This window comes from Oryzias latipes, chromosome 11 (assembly GCF_053564925.1).
Source record: "Oryzias latipes strain Hd-rR chromosome 11, Olatipes_Hd-rR_3.1".
Lineage (NCBI taxonomy): Eukaryota > Metazoa > Chordata > Actinopteri > Beloniformes > Adrianichthyidae > Oryzias > Oryzias latipes.
In genome coordinates this window covers 7,219,842-7,240,236 of record NC_136247.1, presented here as the reverse complement: position 1 = coordinate 7,240,236, position 20,395 = coordinate 7,219,842, and the positions used below count along the sequence as shown (strand labels likewise).

At 40.3% G+C, this 20,395-nt stretch overlaps 2 protein-coding genes across 2 annotated transcripts; one reads left to right on the top strand and one right to left on the bottom strand.

Moving 5' to 3' along the window:
• Positions 1-88: 88 nt before the first annotated feature.
• Positions 89-6,424, bottom strand: crtap (cartilage associated protein). Its single transcript, XM_023960134.1, has 7 exons — positions 5,734-6,424; positions 4,235-4,384; positions 2,521-2,692; positions 2,300-2,428; positions 2,070-2,215; positions 921-1,004; positions 89-538 (listed from the first exon to the last, which is right to left on the bottom strand). Exons 1-7 carry the CDS (start codon positions 6,193-6,195, stop codon positions 491-493), a joined length of 1,191 nt encoding a protein of 396 aa, XP_023815902.1. The 5' UTR covers positions 6,196-6,424; the 3' UTR covers positions 89-490.
• Positions 6,425-6,800: 376 nt separating this feature from the next.
• fkbp9 (FKBP prolyl isomerase 9) lies at positions 6,801-18,762 on the top strand. Its single transcript, XM_004074192.5, has 10 exons — positions 6,801-7,427; positions 7,964-8,109; positions 13,185-13,374; positions 13,461-13,606; positions 14,814-15,003; positions 15,309-15,454; positions 15,550-15,739; positions 16,372-16,517; positions 17,682-17,845; positions 17,946-18,762. The coding sequence occupies exons 1-10, from the start codon at positions 7,225-7,227 to the stop codon at positions 18,123-18,125; spliced, it is 1,701 nt and encodes a 566-aa protein (XP_004074240.1). The 5' UTR covers positions 6,801-7,224; the 3' UTR covers positions 18,126-18,762.
• The last annotated feature ends 1,633 nt before the right edge of the window (positions 18,763-20,395 follow it).

Here is a 20,395-nt window from a genome sequence, read left to right as displayed (position 1 = left end):
TTCCCTGCTAAGATTCTACAGTTTTGGTTGTTCAAACTCGTTGCTTTTGTGGTTAAATAAAAAAGAAATGATGAAGAAAAACAGAAAATGCTTCTAAAACAGTTTTATTGTGAAAAACCTCTGAAAATGTATTTCACAGTGGAGGAAAAAAGTTAGGCCCAGCTCTTTATTTCAGTGTCTTTAAATCAGTGAGCTGTTTATCATGTCAGTGCAAACCACTGAACTGGACATTTGGAGCACAGCCATCCATCCATTAATCTTCTAATCCCGGTCAGGGTCACGAGGTTGCTGGAGCCTGTCCCAGCTATTGTTTGGCAAAGCAGAGCTACACCCTGGACTGGTCATTTGGAGCACAAATCGATGTAAAAAACAAAGTATAAAATTCAAAAACTGCATTTTGGATTTCTCTCTGTGGCCCAAAACCACAATAAATACAATATTTTGATTCTTTTTTTTTTTTTTGTAGTTCAACAGTGATGTCCATTGTAGGTTATTCAGTCTCATCCAGGAACTCATCTATAAACTCCACCACTTCCCCCTGGAGACACACAAAAAAAAAACTCATGAGTACCTGACTTGCTTAAAACTGGATTATCATAAATCCTCCTACTCATACTTCTAAGACTAATTTGTTGTATCCTGCATTACTAAAGAGATTATAGTCAAGAACTCAATGCATTTCCCCACAAATAACATGTAAGTCTGATTTATCCTGGGTCTCCCTGGTAAACACACCTCTCAGTGCTGCATTAAAAATCACACATAAATGCAATATGATGTTGCCACGCCGTGGCCATCCGAAAACATAAAAACACAGCCTATGTTAGATTAGTAAAGCCTAATTCAGCTCACACTAAGAGGGTTCTGTCTTCACTTCACTTTTAATGTAACCAAAATCTCATGAAAGCATGTAAAGACACCTCGTCATCGCTGGCCAGGTGCTGCCTGGAGAAGGCCAGCATCTGCAGCTGCATGCTGGTCTGATTGTAGTACCGCACTGCCTCCTGCAGCAAAAACACACAAGTGCAAAAATTAGACCCAGAATTCTTTAAAAAATGAGCAAAAATTCAGGATTTTAGCAGAATTTCAGAGGAACGAATTAAAATGAGCTCCAACCAACATTACATTTGTTCCAGTGCTTTAGATCCTGCATGGTTTTTTAACATTTCTTTTTTTGTTGGTGAACTATTTCAGTAAAATTTGACATCAATAAAATCTACAATTTTTTTCCCTTTTAATTTGCTGGCGGAAACAGGCTTTAGCACATATACTGAACAGAATGTGAACTTTTATGGATAAAATCTAAGCTTTCTTCATTAAAAACCTAATGTAATAGGGGATGATACCATGAAATATTGCAGATTGTTTTTGCAAATAATTAGATGAAACGGGTGGAGGGGGTGCAGTGGTAGGGCAGTCGACCTCTGATCAGAAGTTTACTGCTTCCCGCCCATGTGTCCTTGGGCAAGACACTGAGCCCCACCTTGCGTCTGGTGAAAGGTTGGAGCCAGTGTTTGGCAGCGGAGTGAGAATGGGACTGTGACTGTGACTGTACATTGCTTTGGGCCTTTGAGAAAGGTAGAAAAGCACTATACAAGTATTTACAATTTAAAAACTGCATTTCTCAGCATTTCTTGGTGAAAAATGTTGATGCATCCGTTCGAAGATGACTAGATCCATGCATGACTTAGTTTTCCTCGTCTGAGCTGGTATCTGCCTCAGAACTGTACGGCTGGATAGCTCCAATATAGCTTGCCATTTTTGTTGCACCGGTGATGTTAGGTCGGGGAGTTTGAGGGATTGTAAACTAGCTGGAGAGTGCGTCACAGTAGCTGGGAGGAGAAAGGGGGCAGGGTTGCTCTACGTCAACAGTCTCGCCCACAACTCAGAGGTGAATTTCTAGTGAACTACTGCCGCTCTGCAGAAACTACATCCTACAAAACAACAGGTTTTAGTATTTTGGCTAAAAACTGCATCATCATACTGGGAGCGCTTTTACAATAGGTCAAAAGATAATTGGAATGGGACTTTAAAGTGAATGTGGAATACTTGTTCTCATTGATACTCACTGATCTGGGGAGGAAGTCCTCCCCCGTTAGCCCCCACTGCTCTTTGTGGTATTTGTAATACTCCATGTTGTTCTTCATCACTTCATCGCCGGGGTCAAACAGAATGTAGCTGGCTGCACATGGCACTGCGTTCTTCAGGTCGTTCACTACCAACACACCAGTTCAAGCTTCATTTGTAGGTTTGGAACAGGTTTTACTCGAACATCATGAATGCTGGGTACTCGACTCACATTTGTAATAGGCAAACTGCAGGTAGTGGTACATGGTGGCCACAAACTTCTCAACGACAAAACCCCCCACAACAGGCGTCAAGTCACTTTCACAGGTCACTTTCCTCTCCAGGACTTCTGTGTAGTGGTCTTAAGAGGAATGAAATAAAGGCTCATCATGAAACTGGTTTTATGTCCATAATTCATGGACATAACTGTGAATTAGCTTCACGCAAATGTACCAGCTATGGAGGGGTAGAAGTCTTTGAAGTCCTTGACGTCCCTTGGACCCTCAGACGCAGCCAGACACTCGTCATAGACCTTGAAGAAGTCTCTCAGAGCTAGCTCCATGTCAGACACGGAGGTCGGGAAGTTGTCTCCATTATAGGCCCTCACTGCACGCACAAACAATGTCTGGAATGATGAAAATAAAACTCAACACAACAGCTTTGGAGAGTCTTTAACACAAGTGCTGTTTCTTCTAGAGGTCCATGTAATTTTACTTCCTTCTGTCAGTGATGGAATTCAGGATTGAGAAAAAGAATTCAAGAATCCCTTTCAGAAAACGGGGAAAATGTTAATGTGTTGCAACTTTTTTCTGTAAAAGAGAATAAAAATCCATGATCTCAGTCTCTTTTCCTCTGAAAAAAATGTCCCTTTGTGTGCAAAATTAGGTTTCCCCCAGACTACAGGACTGAACCTCATTAGTATATCCAAAAAAACAATAATAGGGTAAATTGTGTGGGACTTAATAGTATTGTACACCTACAAAAATAACTTCAATGGAGTAAAAACAGAAATCAAGGTACATCTAAAGTGGAAGTTTGTTCATTTATCTTATATGGCATACATTTAACTAGTTCTAAAAGTTTGAAACCTTACGACAAATTAAGGTTAATATCTCCAATGGTTTCCAACACAACTTAAAACTTTCCAAGTTTTGTTGTACAATATTTCAATCATAAATGTATCATAAAACAGACTCAAGGTCCAAATGTTAACATAATAATGACAACATAAGCCATACAGAAGAATTAAATGCAAGTAAGACATAAATTATACATGTATAAACAATGAAATGAAGCTTATTGTCTGGAATTTTGTTTCATTTCATTTTCCATTTGACTTTTTTTTTTACTTTCTTGACCTGTCTGGTATTGTGAAAATCTATCAATGTCATGCTGATTTTTTAAAAAGTTATTCAAAAGTTCATTTAAAAAATGGACAGTTCTATTGTTCTCTAACAGTTTGATTGTCAGAAGTCAGAGCTCTGTCTCCCCCTCTGGTCACTGGTGGGAACTGTCTCCAGAGTTCCAACCACACTTCATCTCCCAGCAACCCCAGCGCACACATCCTGGATGCCACACACCTGACTGTCATTCACCCAATCACAGCATACTGGCACTGAGCCTCACTCAGTGTGAAGTATTCTACGTGCCTCTCTGCCTGCATTACCGATCGTTATATCCAGACCTGATCTTCTGATTTCCTGACCATGTTTGACTCTGTTTGCCTGCCGCCTGCCACGAATCTAGCTTGGATCCGGACTTCTGCTGTTTCTTCTCTGATGCTCTCATGCTCTTTATTGACTCCTGCCTGCCTGACCCTGATTTAGCTTTGTGGACTTTTAGCTGAGCTAATAAACCTGCTGCATTTGGATCCAGCCGTCTGTGTGTTCTTGTGACAGAGATACACATTAATTTCATTAAAACAGCAAAGTTTTGTCTTTTTAAAAAATATTTTTATTTTATTTTTTGTTTTTATTTTATTTTTATTTCCGGACCTCAATACAAATTCTAACTAATTTTGCTGTGCACCTTAATAATTTTTACACTAGTTTCAGATTATTATAAATCCTTCTTTTTCTACTTTTTTTCTTCTTACACAAGTAGAATTCCCAATGTGTGTGTGTGTGTGTGTGTGGGCGTGTGTGTTTGTGTGTGTGTAAGCCAATACCTCATATGATTTGGTCTCCAGGTCTTTGATGTGCTCCTCTGCTCCAGGCAGGCTCCTGTAGTAAGCCATATTCTTCTGCATCATCTCATCATTGGGGTGTTTCAGCAGGAAGGTGTGAGCGGCAGACACGGCCTTGGCCAGATTATTAGACTGTGAAATAACGCAGAAAACAATCGTAGGTGACAACTTCTTATTCCGATTAATCAAACCTACAAGAGGAATAGGGGTGTAAAAAGAGTCATTTTTAACAACTATTTGGTTTATAATTTGTGGTTGCTGATACAATTCTTAGTCGTTATTGGCTCATTTTGAATGATCCACTGATCTTAAATGGATCCAGTAAATCTTAAGCTAAAACTACAACCAGTGTGACTTAGAAAGAAATACCGGTACCTGGATACTCAACAGTGCAGGTGAAGTTTTTCCAGATTCCTTGTATTTCTTGCAAAATAATCAAGTGTAAATTAAAAATGTGTAAAAAGAAGTAAACAAGAATTATTGGCAAATCCATTCACATTTTATTTTATTAAGCTCAGATCACTGTTGTTTTTCCAAACCATTACAATAATTCAAGGGGAATTTTATTGGGACATTCTACCACACTGTATGGTCAAATGTCTTTGCAAAACTCAAAGTGTTTCTACACATTGGACTGGAATGATGGTTGATCATTTTATGCTTTCATCACATGTGTGATGTCCGCTGTGATGGCACTCGGATGTATTTACATTCTAGTAACATAAACCTACCGTGTTTCAATCCAAATGGTATTTTCCTATATAAATATCATCGATTTATTTTATTTTTGAAACAATTTTAAAATAATATGGGTCAATTCAATTAACCACTTGCCTTAAACTGATTGATCTGGTTGGATCATGGGAGTATGAATTGATTCATCAATTAAGTCGATCAACCCTTACATCCTTAAAGAAGGAGAAAAGCAGTCACAGACCATCACCTTTGATATTAAATAAAGCACAGATCTTAGTTAAATGTGTCAAATTATTCCTTTGCATTTCCAGGAGTACCCCAATCATGTTTGACTATGTCGGTTTAATTTTTTTTTCTGATTCTGCTAAAAAACGAATCAAAAACTTTGTCAGTAAATATTTAGATTTGATCATTTTGTCAAGGCAAAAGTTATTTCAGTGAACATCGTTGGGTTTCTTAAATGTACATATGATTTCCAGCAATGTTGTATTTTTTTCATACTTTAATATAAGATTTCTTTGATCGTTTGATTATTTTTCTGTTGGATCAGATTGAAGATACTGAGAGACAGAAGACTACAAATGATTTCAGAAGGGTATAAGTGCATCCGTGGCACGTTAGTGACGTCAGGACGTCCAAAATCATCACACACAAAAAACGAGCAAAACCTTAATTTTTGATAGAGAACCATCATTGGGTTAGTAGAGCTTGAAGTGGTGGATCGCTGTGCGGAAATGTTGACATGTCCAAAAGAAAAGAAAAGGGACTTTGGCGCATTCCCTTACTTTGAAGTAGGCGTACTGGAGGTATTTGTACGGCTCCCTGCGATCAAACTCATCGATGGTGTCCCGGCTTGGCATGGTCTGTCTGAAGGCGGGCAGCCCTTGCTTGCAGCGCTTCAAGCACTGCGCCCTTTTCATCACGTTTCCAAACGCATGCAGCTCTGGAAACTCGTCGAACTTCTGCTCGTCGTCCAGCCGGACCGAGCTGCAGTTCAGGTTGCAGAAGGCCTCGCTGTCCCGCAACAGCCTGTAGAGGCGCAGAGACACCTCCATGTACTCCACCGTCTCCTTCCACTTCTCCCCGGTGTACTGGTCCAGCGCGTACTTGTAGGCGGACTCCAGGGGCATCAGCTCGTGCCTGGGGAAACTCCTGAAGCTGTATTTTTCATACTGAGAGTTGACGGTCGAGAGGAAGAACGCTGTTAGTAACCAGAGGAAGATACGAGAAGGATTGGAGGGGGCCATTGTTGGAAAAACTAGTAAAGGGCCGGTCTGCGTGAGTCTGTGGCACCGCCTCAAGTTCCACCACGTATCCGGATAACGCCTCCCCTCCCCGGGGCAGTTCAGACACCCAGGCGAGTACGCTGGGACTTCTGGAGCTGCGCCTCCCACCGAATTACGCACAAAGATCTGTGCTGCTACGAATAAAAGCTTATAAAGCCCCCATCTTCCTCTGATTTTTTTAGGGATTTTGGTTCTGATCCATGAATATTTCTTCCCTTAACACTCTTGTGTGCCGCCCCCCCCCTCCACACACAAACACTTTAAAACACACACATCAAAGTTTAAACCTGCTTCTCCCAGTCAATTTAAACCCCCCCAGGCTTAAGTGTTCCTCCCACCCCCACTGCCACGTACGAACATTCCTGCTTCGTGTAACCCCCTCCACGGCCCCAATTCCACCAACACATGCACTTATACCATCCCAAGACGCACAGTGAATGTTACAATTCTGAAATAATTATGGGGCTACAATGAGAAGGTGGGAGGGTGGGGGGAGTGCCCCCACCCCCCATTGCTACCACGTTGACACGTTTTGGAAGCTCCACTGCGCATGATGCCCCCAACTATCCCACTGAAGCAAGGGAGAGTCAAGTCAGCTTGAACAACGACTGAAAGCAAGCACTAAACTTTGTGGTTTCAAAATAAAAGCACAATGTTGCAACAACCTGTTGATTAATAGAGTTTTTCGGTTTTAAACTTGCTGAGTAATAGTTTTATAAAAGCATATGCATGGTTTTTATACGGGGAAACCTCATATTTTGCGCACAAAGGGACATTTAGCTTTTAATTTTAGACCGGATGCGATGCTTTCCTCTTGTGGATAAAATTTGGACAAATACCAATCCTTTTTTCTGAGACCAGGGGCAGGACTTCTTTCCAACACTGAGTAGAGGATTTCAAAGTACCGGGGAGCGGAAAGCCACTACGCACGACCTTTTTCCCCCTGGAAAATTTCAAGTTTGAAGATTTCCCCACTCTTTGGCGTTGAAAATGCTCAAGTGCGTGCAGAGCATGCTGTCACTTTCGTTCCTGGTGACGTTCGCCGCCTGCGACGCTCCTCCGGTACCGTTAGACGACCTAGTCATTGAGAAAACGTTCGTTCCTGAAAAATGTGTGCGCGCGGTCAAAGTGGGGGATTTCGTCAGGTATCATTATATCGGCATGTTCCCGGACGGGAAAAAGTTCGATTCAAGGTAAGTGACGCACAGCATCTTTACTTTTTTGCGCTTCCGTGCAGAGTTACCCGGCTGCGTCGTGGAAGGAGCGACGCGCACGACGCGTAAAAGTGCGCGCCGTGGTTCTTCCTCGTAGGAGCCACGCAGGCAGCAGCTTGGATGAACTCTAATGCAAATAGTGACCATCTATGTTCACTAAATGGGGTTTAGATCAATCAAACCAAGAACCATTCTGCATTTAAAGTGGATTTTGTAAAAAGAAAATGCATCAAATTACTAATACATCATTCAGAGCTTTTATTGGACCAGATGATGTGAAATCTTAGATTTTTTAATCATTCCCTCAGAAAAAATACTTTTCAGTGCATATCTTTTCATATTAACTCTTAAAACTACACATCTGTTAATGATAAATATTGTATTATTATATAATCCAATTTTCACACCAGCCACTATACAGCAGATCAAAATCAACTGACTTTTAAGACGTTTTTCAATGTGTGGTTCAGGGAAACGTTAATATATTGCATTGGCGGTTTTGTTATTCATTGCAGCTATGATCGTGGAAGCACCTACAATGTGTTTGTTGGCAAGAAGCAGCTGATTGAAGGGATGGACAGAGCCCTGGTGGGGATGTGCATCAATGAGAGGAGACTGATCAAGATCCCGCCTGAGCTGGCTTACGGAAAGCAAGGATACGGTATGGGGTCAAAAGATACCTGTGGCGTTACATCTGTTTAATACACTCTTTTTTTAAATAAGTGTCTAAAAGAAAAGAAGAAACAACTTTTCCACACTGTTTGATGAACCACACAAAGCTTTATTGTTCCGAAAGTGGGACAACAGATGTGCTAGTTTTAAAAAGAGATCAGATAAAACTGTTTTACATCAGGCTTGTGAGGCCGTCCAACTACATGACAATGAGTGCTTTTTTTAGAAATCCAAATTATTATTTGCACATTTGCACACAGATATGATCGTAAGATAAAGCCCAGGTTCAAATATGTGTGTCACTTGTGTGAATGTGCAGAGAGTATTTAAGATAGTGGGACAGAGGAGACAGAAGGGCATGTGTGGGCATGTGAACCCAGAGGCTGTGTCCTCCACCACAAGACACAACTACACAAGTAGTGATCACAGGAGAAAATAAGAAAGCAGGAGAGTTTGGGGGTAGAAAGGGTTTGTTTGAAAGGTAGAGCGATTTCTAGTGATTGCCAGCTCACCAGAGGTTTTACAGGCGTCCACCCACACAGTCCCTACTCCCGTCTTTGCCTCCTCCTCCTCCTTTCACTCCCTCTTGATCCCACAGCGCCCCTTCAATTCCCAAAGATTTTCCATCCATCTGCATAAGTAAAACCATTTCCACACTAACGATGAATCAAGATCAAAGAAATGTGATTCATCAAATTCGGAAACATTTTTTTTTGTTGGTAATAATTTTGAATTGCGGGGGGAAAATGAACTCCTTGTGTAGCAATGACAGCAGCTAACGTTTTTAGTTATCGATCTCTTAAAAGATCTAAAATATCAAAAGATTTGAGCACTTTGTTTGATTTGATCGTCTTTCCTCTAAATATATGCAATCAGATAAAGCAGTTAGCCTTCAACCCTTTCTGTAAGTGCATTCATAATCTTATGGATTATTATAGAAACTAGGGCTATTGTCATGACTAGTAGGCGAGACAGACCCAGACGCTGGAACCCGGAAGGAAAACACAGGTAAGTAAGATGTTAAGTATTTGGATTTTATTGTTGGCGTGACTTGGAGTCGTGGCGTGACTGGAAGTCATAGTGTGGTCAGGATCCATGGTGTGACTGGAGGTCTTGGCGCGTTTTTGAGTTCCCAGGGAAGTAGAAGCTGCTCGTGGAGACATCTGACTCAGGTGACACTCGTGGTTTGAAGTCCTGAGGCAGGAGAACAAAAGTTAGCGAGGAGCATAAATATAGGAGCAAAACATAAGCTCTTGTGACCAGACTAAGCACCATCAAGGGCAACGAACTGGCGAAGAATGCTGGTGCTGGATCTCCTAATGAAGGGCTGGTGGATGATGAGGTGAGTGGTCACAGCTGGTAGAGTCAGGAGCAGAGCAGAGAGGGGAGGGGGAGGAGAGACTGCCAGAGGCACCATGACAGCTATGTTCGAGTCCCTTACTACTCCCCCCCTCACCCCCCCCTTTTTCCTTACCGCGAAGGGGGGTCTAAGGGCAGGGATGCCAGTATAGCTTAGTCAGTTTGTTAGTTCATTTTAGTATTTTCCTATTGAACTCTTTGTATTCGTGATCCTTTTAAGTTCATGTTTTACTTCGAAGGGAACGCCCATTCACCCTACGGAGGAAGCTCATTTCGGCCGCTTGTATTCGGGACCTCGTTCTTTCAGTCATGACCCATAGCTCATGGCAATAGGTGAGTACTGGAACAAAGATCGACCGGTAAATTGAGAGCTTGGGTTTCTGGCTCTCTTCACCAGTAAAACAGCGACCGGATAACAGCGGACACCGCAACAATCCACCTGTCAATCTCATGTTCTGATCTTTCGTCACTCGCTTCACGCTTGCCTGCAAACTGCCCCAATTCATGCTTGAGATCCTGGCTCGATGAAGCCAACAAGACAACATCATCTGCAAAGAGCAGAGAAGAAATCCTGTGGTCCCCAATCCAGACCCCCTCCGGCCTGTGGCTGCGTCTAGAAATTGTTTTTATAAAGACTGTGAACAGAACCGCTGATAAAGGGCACAAAGGGTTCCAGGATCAGGTCCAACTTACTGCTGGCTATGAAAACCAAGCTTCCCCTCTGGTCATACTGAGTTTGGGTAGCCCTCAGTAAGGCTCTTCAGACTGTACTCACAGAGCACACTACACACGAAAATATATTTGCCAATCTAGTGAGCATTATGCACAGAAGTTTTTCACAGAGACTTCTGGGAAAATTTCTTGGGCACTGGATTTTGGAATTGTAGATTTGGACACCCCCCAGAAATAGCAAACACCCTACATAGTCCCCAAAGTCTAGTATGTAAATGAGTGAATAGGGACACAACCTAGTTGTGGATAAAAAATCAAGATGAAACTATTTTTTCCTCATTTAAACTACAAAGTTTTGCTCTGGTTGGATTCACTCAGAGCAATTTTATTTGTGTCTTCTAGATTCTGCACAGTACTTTCATTAATCTGCAGTAAAGTAGCTCTTTTGAAGATCATCTTAAAAACATTCACACTGCAGCCAAATAGGGATCACCTTGAACTCTTCTGTCTCATCATAACTTTTAGTGTAGGTTATGGATCCGGTTAGGTAACATTGCTCTAGACTTTAAAAAAAAAGTTTGGACTCAATCTCTATCATTGAGGAATTGGTGTACATTTTCAAATGTAATGAGAATCAGCAGCTTCCTTTTGGCTTACCATGAAAGTTACTTTGTTTCTCCTGTAATTGATTTCCTTAAATGTGTTTGCTCAGAAAAAAGACAAAGGCAGCATAGGTGGTTAGGAGTGTCTCTATATAAAAGTAAGTATTATTTCATGATCTAAGTATCTTTTCAGTTAATGATCAATAAATACATTTTTTATTTTAATAAATCATCAAAACAATGGCTACAGAATCTGGTCAACACATACATATATATACATATGGCAAATGAATTTCTCTAGGCATCACAAAATGTCATGTGTTACACCTTGAATTGAATTATTGAAACTAATTAAAATGTAAAAAAAGTTCCTAAAAATTTCCTTAAAAGAGCCTTGAACAAATTAAAAACCCCTACATGCAAAATCTAACCACAATTCATCAATGATTATCATGTGGAACCATCAACAACAACAACAAAGTATTTGTATGTATCTAAAACAGAAATCAAAGAAATCACACTAGAATGTGTTTTTGTAATGATGGATAAAGTATTTATTTAGCTCCTAAAAACAAGCCCGAATTCTGTCCGTACTGGACCTGTTTTTTCCCTTAAGAAGCTCTTCTATCCTCCACTGGTTACCTGTATTAATGTCACCTGTTTGAGCTGGTTATCTGTATAAAAGACAGATGTACACACCCTTAAAGACACACTCCGATGAAAATAGTGTTTTTGGTGTTTTTAATATATTCTCATGGCATTTTTCTGATGATGGAGGACATATATCAAGACAATTAAGCTTAAAATTGCATTTCTGAGTATTTCTTTATTTAAATCGTGGTGAATCAGGAACAGATGAAAAAATGCCACAGGAAAGAGATTGTAGTTTTGATGTAGATGCTACAATCAGCAGGGTGCAAGCTCCCTTCTCCGCTCCAGTCTGATGCATCCACCTATAAACGACTAGATCCACTGGAAGATTGGGAGAATGTCATGAGGTCAGAGGAGACCAAAATTGAACTTTTTGGTAGAAAAGCCTTTGACCGTGTTTGGATGGGAGAGAATGCGGAGCTATATCCCAAGATAACCAGACCCACTGTGAAGCACGGGGGTGGGAACAATATGGTTTGTGGCGACTTTCCTGAAAAGAGGACAGGACAACTGGTTTGTATGTAAGTCTAAATTGGGCCGTACATGGTGTGATTTGGGCTAAAGCCTCCTTTTATCAGTGAGATCCCTGAGGATGAAACGTGTCTGGATGTTCCAACATGACCCAGGTATCACAGAAGTGTCGCCATAAAAATCATTTAAAGGTTCTGCAGTGGCCTAGTCAGTCTGTGGACCTAAATCCAAAAGTGAATCTGTGGAGGGATTTGAAAGTTCGTGTTGCCCAGCAACTACCTAAAACTTCACAAATGGTCTGCATGGAAGAATTCCAGCAGCAGTGTGTAAGCAAGGGACGCTTTTATACTTCTCACTTTATAAAAAACCAAAATGCTTCTGACCAGGCAATGTCAAAAATGACAATGTTATTAGAAATAATGTTCTTTCTTTGAATTGTTGATGAATTAAATGACAACATTTCAAAAACCTCCAAACTGAGTGACTCAATAGTATTTCTACTTTTAGTAAAGTGTTTGTCCCCTTTCTTTTTATTCAGGTTTGTCACTTCTAAATATATCAAATCATACATTTTATATGAAAAAGAGATAGAAGACAATGAAACACAAGTTTTAAATCAAGACTTTCATTAATTATATATTTAAAAAAAATCTAAACCCTCTGTCCACCCATCAAATATGGTGGTGGTAGCGTGATGGTCTGAGGTTATTTTGCTCTTTCAGGACTCAAGACTTGCTGTGGTAAATGGAATGAGGCATGTGTAAATCAATCCTGCTAATTTTCAAACCATCACTGCAGCTTTAGGCAATCAGCTGTAGGTCAGACACAGATTTCTAAGACAAAAAAAGCAGGACCATAACCTTTGAGGTCTGGAGTTGGATCCCTGCTCACCATGTTTCTTCCAGCTCTCTGGTGTCCATGGAAGAACTTGAAATGATTGATCACGCCTTTGTTTCATCATGCCTGGATTATTGTTTTTATTTTCTTTTTGCTTTCAAGCTGATCAGAATTGTACCTTACATCTTTTATAGCTTATTTTATCTTTAATATTTTATTCTATTATAGATTTTATCTATGACATTTTTTGCTTCATACTCCCTTTATGGATTATTTGATTTGTGTTAAGCACTTTGTGGTTTTTTTGTAAGGAAAAGTGCCATTTGACACACTTGGCTTGCTTTCTGATGTGGGGGAATGTCCTTCATCTCTGAATCGCTTGAAGAATAAATTCTGACCAGTGGCAGAACCTTAAAACAGCAGTTCATAAAAATAAAAACAAGCAAAAGTCTTGTTCTCTTCCCTCTTCCAGGTGAAATCATCCCTCCAGACTCCATCCTCCACTTTGACGTTCTGCTGCTGGATGTGTGGAACCCAGAGGACGGCGTGCAGATCAACACTTACTACAGACCCTCCGTCTGCTCCAGGAAGGTGGAGGTTTCCGACTTTGTCCGTTATCACTACAATGGCACCCTGCTGGACGGAACTCTTTTTGATTCAAGGTTTGTTTCGGAGGAGGAGGCCCTCATTGCCACCATTGTTTGTCTCATTGTTGCATCCTTCACATCTTTTCCTCCTCTGGCTGTAGTCACACCCGCATGCGTACCTACGACACCTACGTGGGGATCGGCTGGCTGATTGCTGGCATGGATCAGGGGCTGCTGGGGATGTGTGTTGGAGAACGGCGCATCATCACGATGCCCCCTTCTCTCGGATACGGGGAGAATGGAGACGGTGAGGATTTTGAAGTTTTCATGTTTTATTTAACTACTGACTTTTAAGCTCTGAATTCTCTCTGGTTATTGCGGCAATAAGCAATATTTTGAAATGGTCTCTACGAGCAGACAGTGGAAGTACCGGTAAAAGGATAAAACTAGAGCGATGTGCCTTTTATTCGATTGTAATATCCCTGCTTCTTACAGCATTTTTACATTTTGGTCAGTTAGTCTATTTAATAGACAAAATGTTACTAAAACTCAATAGTAATCCCTTAAACTACTTTGTAACGGCAAAGAGTATTACTTTTTATTATTGACTGTAGCTTGTCAACTGTTCTAGTTAAAAGAAACAGCATTTGTCACATCTTTCTTTAAATCACAGTGCAAGCAGAGAAGCGACCGAAGGTTTTACATGCAGGTTTATGAACCGACATCTCTTTTTTCTGTCATAACGGAAGCGAAAAAGAATAGTTGGAGAAGAGCAAGAACAGGACAAATTGGAGTTGGAACACTTAGTTAATTGACAAAAAAAGGATGTGATGCTTATTTAACAAGCAAAAAGTCAAGCAATGCTGATGTTTGATTTATTTTTTAAAAGATCTTGAAAATCCTGCCAGATATCAGATCCTTTTGGCCCTTGAGGCTTCTGCTGTAACATGAAAATGTGAAAACTTTTAGAGTCTTATAACACGAGTCCACCTGACCTGGTTGCACCTTGCATGTATTGAAGAGAGTGGAAGTTGGGGGGAAACACTGTGAGGAACACAAACGAAGGTTTTTACTTCTGAGACCAAGTTTTGTTGCAGAATATTATATTTTGTGATCATATATTACTTAAGCTCAATTCAAATTTATTTATAAGGGACAACACAGGTTTTATGATTTTGGCTAAAATCGTCATGATCACAATTAAAAGACCGCTGGGAACCCTTTTAAAATAGATCAAAATATGATCGGAGTGGGTGTTATTGTGACTGCAGTCAAACGACAAACAAGTACTAAAAAAGTCAAAACAATTGAGAGTAAAATAGTATAAATAAATGTCATAATTAAATAAGAACACAAGATAAAAGCAAAAACAGTAAAACACACCAGCAGAGGAGAGTCATAAGCTGTATCAAAACCCTCAACATCAGTTTATTCAGTAACTGTTCTCTGGGGGAGAAAACTGAAAAAAACATTTCCATTTTTTTTTCATTTCAATGTGGATTTCTTCTCCACAGGCAGCGACATTCCAGGACAGGCGTCTCTGGTGTTTGATGTGGTCCTCCTGGACCTGCACAATCCCAAAGATGGGATCACAGTGACCAATCAGGCCATTCCTGAACCCTGTAGCAGAAAGACTGTGGCTGGAGACTTTGTTCGTTACCACTTCAATGGCAGCCTGCTAGATGGGACTTTTTTTGATTCAAGGTATTTGGCAGGATTTTTTTTTCTGCACTTCCTCAGGTCGCCACATAATGGCAGCACCTGTCTTTGCGTTGGAAACACTAGAAATTGAATCAGTTGTGTAAATTCATTGTTAGCTAATAAAAAACACTCTAAGCTCTATGTTTGCTTTAATTTTAAAAGAAATCTTAATACAGAAACCTTTTTTCTATAAAACTACTAAAGCTCTACTTTATGTCTGTAATGCAGAAGTAACCAGATTCATAAATAATCTAGCAGGTGATTTGAATTTAAAGCAATCTACAAATGAACCGTTTCCTGCTTCCCAGCTATTCTAGAAACCGAACGTACGACACCTATGTGGGTCGAGGATATGTGATTGCCGGAATGGATGAGGCTCTGATCGGAGTCTGTGTCGGAGAGAGACGCAGTATTACTATCCCCCCCCACCTGGGCTACGGAGAAGAGGGAACAGGTGGGTGTCATGCTAATTCAAATCAATTAAAATTCAACTTTCTTTTTTTTTACTTTAAGTTTATTTTTTTACCTGACTATCTCTCTCCCATGCAGGCACTAAAATCCCTGGATCAGCTGTGCTGGTGTTCGACATTCATATCATTGACTTTCACAACCCGTCAGACAAAACCAAGGTGACTGTCACTTTCAAGCCACAAGTGTGTGAAAAGCTCACCAAGAAAGGAGACTTTGTGAAATATCACTATAACGCCTCTTTGATGGATGGAACCTCTATTGATTCCACGTGAGTGAACCTCTTTCTATTTTCCAATCACATTCGTTTTGTAATTTTTTTTTTTTCATAAATCTTAATCCTTACCTCTTTTAATTATAAAAAAATAAGCTTATGTTTTGTATAGTTTTTTATTTAACAGTGTCAATGATCCATTCATGTAACTTTTTATGTAAAATTGAGGCAAATACTGATACTTTAGTTGTATTAGTTGAAAAGTATCATAACAAGGGTCTCGGTTGTTGGATAATTGATTGTATTGCAATCAGATTTCAGATCAGAACATCAGTGAAGCCTTGAGCAACAGAAACCTCTGCTTTTTTGATTTTTTCTGTTAAGTTGCACATTTTAGGACAGTTTTTTTCAGTATCACAGAGAAAAGAACATCAAACTGACCTTGAGGTCCCATATTGGAGGATTTATTATCTCTGTAAGATAAATTTCATCTTAGTCGCCTATGCAGCCATCTGTCTGAGGCTAACAAGGTTATTCTCCAGTCATGCAAAAAAATAAAGACAAGTAGAGTATAAAAAAATGAAAGGACCTTTCTCATCTGGTATTAAAGCAATCCAAATTTAGCTTAAAAGAAGTTTTCCAAAAGAGTGACCAAAATATGAATGTGGTTTTATTTTGATCAATTTTAGTTACAACTATGGAAAAACGTACAACATCGTCCTGGGAGCCAACCAGGTGGTGCCTGGAATGGAGGATGGCTTGTTGGACATGTGTGTGGGAGAGAAAAGGCACATTGTTATCCCACCTCACCTGGGATATGGAGAGAGAGGAGTCAGTAAGTGCCTGACTAAACACCACACTCACAGTTACGTTAAACAGTAATGACAAACTCTTCCCAGAGGTGGGAGAGTAGCCAAAGATTGCACTCATCTCAGACTTTTTCTTTTCAGTGGAAATAAAGAATTTGTTTGTCACTAATTCTGCAAGATATCCCACTTAAAAAATGAGCTTGGTCTGTAATGTTCATCATAGATACACTTAAACTGTGAGAGACAGAATGTAAAAAATACATTATGCTTTTTTGTATAATGGTGCAGAAAATAAGTATTTGGTCAATAGTTCGCTTCAATATTTTATGATGTCACTTGGGTTGTTAATGACATAGGTCAAAGATTTCCTGTAGGTCTTCACCAAGTTTGCTCACATAGCTGCGATTTTGGTCCATTCTTCCATGCAGATCTTCTCAAGAGCTGTGATGTTTTGGGGCTGTTGCTGGGCTTTCAACTCCCTCCATAGATTCTCTGTGGTTTAAGACACAGACACACTTCAGCCTAAGTGATCTCACTGATGGAAGGAGGTTTTAGCCCAAAATATTCCCATTCATCCTTATCGTTAAAGGGATCAGTCATCCTGTCTCCTTTGCAGAAAAGGAGCCCCAAAGCATGATGTTTTTCACCCCCTTGCTTCACAGTTTGATCAAATGCAAGTCCCCTTCCAAAAAATGTAAATGCCTTTTACGGAACATAGATTCTAGGCCCACTGTTTAATTGATTTTAAAAAAATATTTATTTGTTTATTTTTTCATAAACTGGGGTTTCAGCTCATTAAAGCCACAAAAACAAGATTTCAGAAATGAGAAAGCTGGAGAAATCACCGGTTTTTGCAAAAAGATAAAGGTGGAAACTCTTATCAAATCAATAAATACAAAGTATTTTCAAAATGATACTTCAGTAGTATAGGCAGGGGTCAGGTACTGCTAAAGTCAGCTGTCTTTCCTGAGGGTTAGAGATAAACTTTCAATTTCTTTTAGTTATTCATCAGTTGATGAGCAACTTTAAGTCAAGAGATGGAGGAGAATCAGTTATTTTTCAAGACTATAATTTTTTTAAGTGTTTCTAGTGTTTCTTCTATTTGTTTCTATTTGTTCTCTTCAGTTAAAAAGTTGATAATAGGCCATCAGCCACAACTACCATTCACATTTGTGTATCTATGTTTACAGCTGGTGAGGTCCCAGGCAGTGCTGTGCTGGTGTTTGACATCGAGTTGATTGACATGGAGGAGGGACTTCCTGAAGGCTACATGTTTATCTGGAATGACGAGGTTTCCCCCGACCTTTTTTTGGAGATGGACAAAAACACAGATGGCCAGGTGGAGGCCTCCGAGGTACTGTGTGCAATCTCGATCTGCTGACAAGCATTTCCTCCTTTTGCCACCATCCTGGTACCCCCAGTTTGTCACCTGTGGTTCCTTTCTGTCTCCTCAGTTTACCGACTACATCATGCAGCAGGTGAATGACGGGAAAGGTCGCCTGGCTCCCGGCTTCGATCCTTACCGGATCATTGACAACATGTTCTCCAACCAGGACCGAAACGGAGACGGGAAGATCACAGAGGAAGAGTTCAAACTCAAAACAGATGAGGCCGCTGATCATGATGAACTATGATGAGACTAGGTGTACTTAAAGAAAAGAAATTATAAAATGTTGTGGATTCAGGATCAAAAGGCTGCAAACACAGCAGCTTCATGTAAAAACATGGGACGCAATGAGAGCATTGCGTGGAAAGTTTGAAAAGGGGGATCTTCTTTGTCCAGTTTTGATATTTTATTCTGGACTCAGATGATCAACATCCAAAAGATCAGGAAAGATTTAGGACAATATTTTAAGTTAATATGAGGATTGTGATGATAATGAATGTTATTTTTACCTCCTTGTTCATCCAGTCCTTGTTATTTGTTACTTTTCCATTTTGTTTGAAGGGGATGAAACACTCCTGTTTGAGAAAACAAACCAGTGTCTCCATCTTCAGTATTCCTTTACTTTTATAGACTCTTGTAGTTAAATTTCAGTGTCTTACATATGTATTTGCCCACCACAGAATTTTACTGAAATGTCATTAGGTTTTGTATTTTAGTTAAAATAACGACACTGGAGGGTTCAGGCTCAGTTCATGCTTTGTTGGCTTTTCCACTCCTTTTGGTCCCACATTCCTTGTTTTTATCTCTTGAAAATGTCACATTCAGTTTAAAATGTTGTTTTTATGTGTGAGTGTTTGATTTTTGGAGATAAAGTGAAAACAATGCTTTGTATTACGTTTTTTTTAAATCAATGAAGTCTCCACTTGATTGAAGGGTTGGGGTATATAACATGATCATAAGGTGTCCTGCCTGGATAACAAACCAAGTATCTTGATAATCCTGTAGTAGACTAGACTACAACTACCGGTAGATGCAGGCAAAGAGACAAATGGACTGTTAGACCCAGCAAGTTCCTCTTCTATGGTTTTCATTTACGGACGATATTTTGTCATTAATGCACGGGTGGGCAGTTTAGCTGTTCAGGCTCAGGTAGAGCAGGTTGTCCATCAACAGAAGGGTTGGCGGATTGATCCCCGCTCTCCCCAGCCAGCTCTTGCCCCCCGGCCGCGGCCACTCTGCAGCTCACCGCTCCCTCAAAGGGGATTGGTCAAAATGAGAAGGATTTCCCCATTGTGGGATAAATTAAGTATCAAACTATTATTATTTTTAGTTGGTTTTCAGCAAAGGAACTCTACTCCTTCTTCAGTTCTGAACTGTATTGGAGATTAGAGACAAAAACGATCATAGAATTTATAGAAAATCCCAAATTAATCAAATCTTAAAACGGGTCGAGTCAGAATTTGACTTTTTCTCAAAGGGTCTGTTTGTTCAAGTATAAACACAAGATCTTCTTAACATCTCACAATTAGCTGAATTCATTCAAAGAAAAAAAACCCTGATTCTTGGTTACACTGAAGTTTATACCAACTTCTCTCTGCCTGTACATTAATTTGACATTGACTGCATTTTCCTGATATCAAAACAATCCTCTGACCCTCATACTAGTGTGACTTTCATAACACTGAATGTTATGAAATGTTATGAACATCTGAATGTGTTTTTGGAGTCAACCTCTCTTGAGTTCACTCTCTCCTCAAACAACCCCCATTGAGGCCTTCAGTAATAAAAGACCGCCGCACTGTTCACTGCCGAACTAAATCCAGGCACAAGAATCTGACTTGCACGAATGTTCAACCAGAGGCAGCTGAAGGGTGGTCATCAGCTGCTGTTATGCCGCCAAGGAGAAGAAGATGGGAGGATGGAAAGGATCAGGAATAAGTACATCAGAGGAACAGCTCATGTTAAATGTATACATTTACAGGCTTGGTAACAAAATCACGTCCACACAAACAAACTTGCCCCCCGCCACCAGATGATTATAAAGGAGTGGTAGCAAACTGTCTGGATCTGCAGAACCCCCTGTAAGGATGTTGTCAGTCACACCAGTGTCAGGACAGTCATGATCCACAGCTGTCTTTGTTTCAGTCAATTGCCCTCAGCCTATATAAGAGTCTGGTTATCAGATCATCTGCTCCGCTTTGTCACTCTTTTTTCTTCCTGGGTTTTGTCATGTTAAGTTTCTGCCACCATACCTGGTCTCCTGCATATTGGGTCCTCCCCCACCAGCTCCTGACAAAAAGATTGTTCAAATGGCTCAGAGGGAGTGTGAACGTTCACACTCCCCTTGGAAACGTGCGTTTAAGAGGCTGACATTCACAAGTAGCCACGCAAGTTTCTACAACAGTTTTTCTGGCTCTACGCACAGAACGCGCAGCCATTGAATGTGCATTGAAAGTTTAACCAGGTTGAACTTTGACCAATCAGACTTGGTAGTGATGTATGGATGATCTTTTTTTT

What these genes read in the sequence shown, in the direction of transcription:
- crtap (XM_023960134.1), bottom strand. Translation starts at nt 6,195, where the DNA reads ATGGCCCCCTCCAATCCTTCTCGTATCTTCCTCTGGTTACTAACAGCG. An exon ending in TGGAGACCAAATCATATGAG is followed by an intron (nt 2,693 to 4,234) that starts GTATTGGCTTAC and finishes TCATCATTCCAG; the next exon opens with ACATTGTTTGTGCGTGCAGT. An exon ending in ACCTGGCCAGCGATGACGAG is followed by an intron (nt 539 to 920) that starts GTGTCTTTACAT and finishes GTGTGTCTCCAG; the next exon opens with GGGGAAGTGGTGGAGTTTAT.
- fkbp9 (XM_004074192.5), top strand. Translation starts at nt 7,225, where the DNA reads ATGCTCAAGTGCGTGCAGAGCATGCTGTCACTTTCGTTCCTGGTGACG. An exon ending in TTACGGAAAGCAAGGATACG is followed by an intron (nt 8,110 to 13,184) that starts GTATGGGGTCAA and finishes TCCCTCTTCCAG; the next exon opens with GTGAAATCATCCCTCCAGAC. An exon ending in GGAACCTCTATTGATTCCAC is followed by an intron (nt 15,740 to 16,371) that starts GTGAGTGAACCT and finishes GATCAATTTTAG; the next exon opens with TTACAACTATGGAAAAACGT.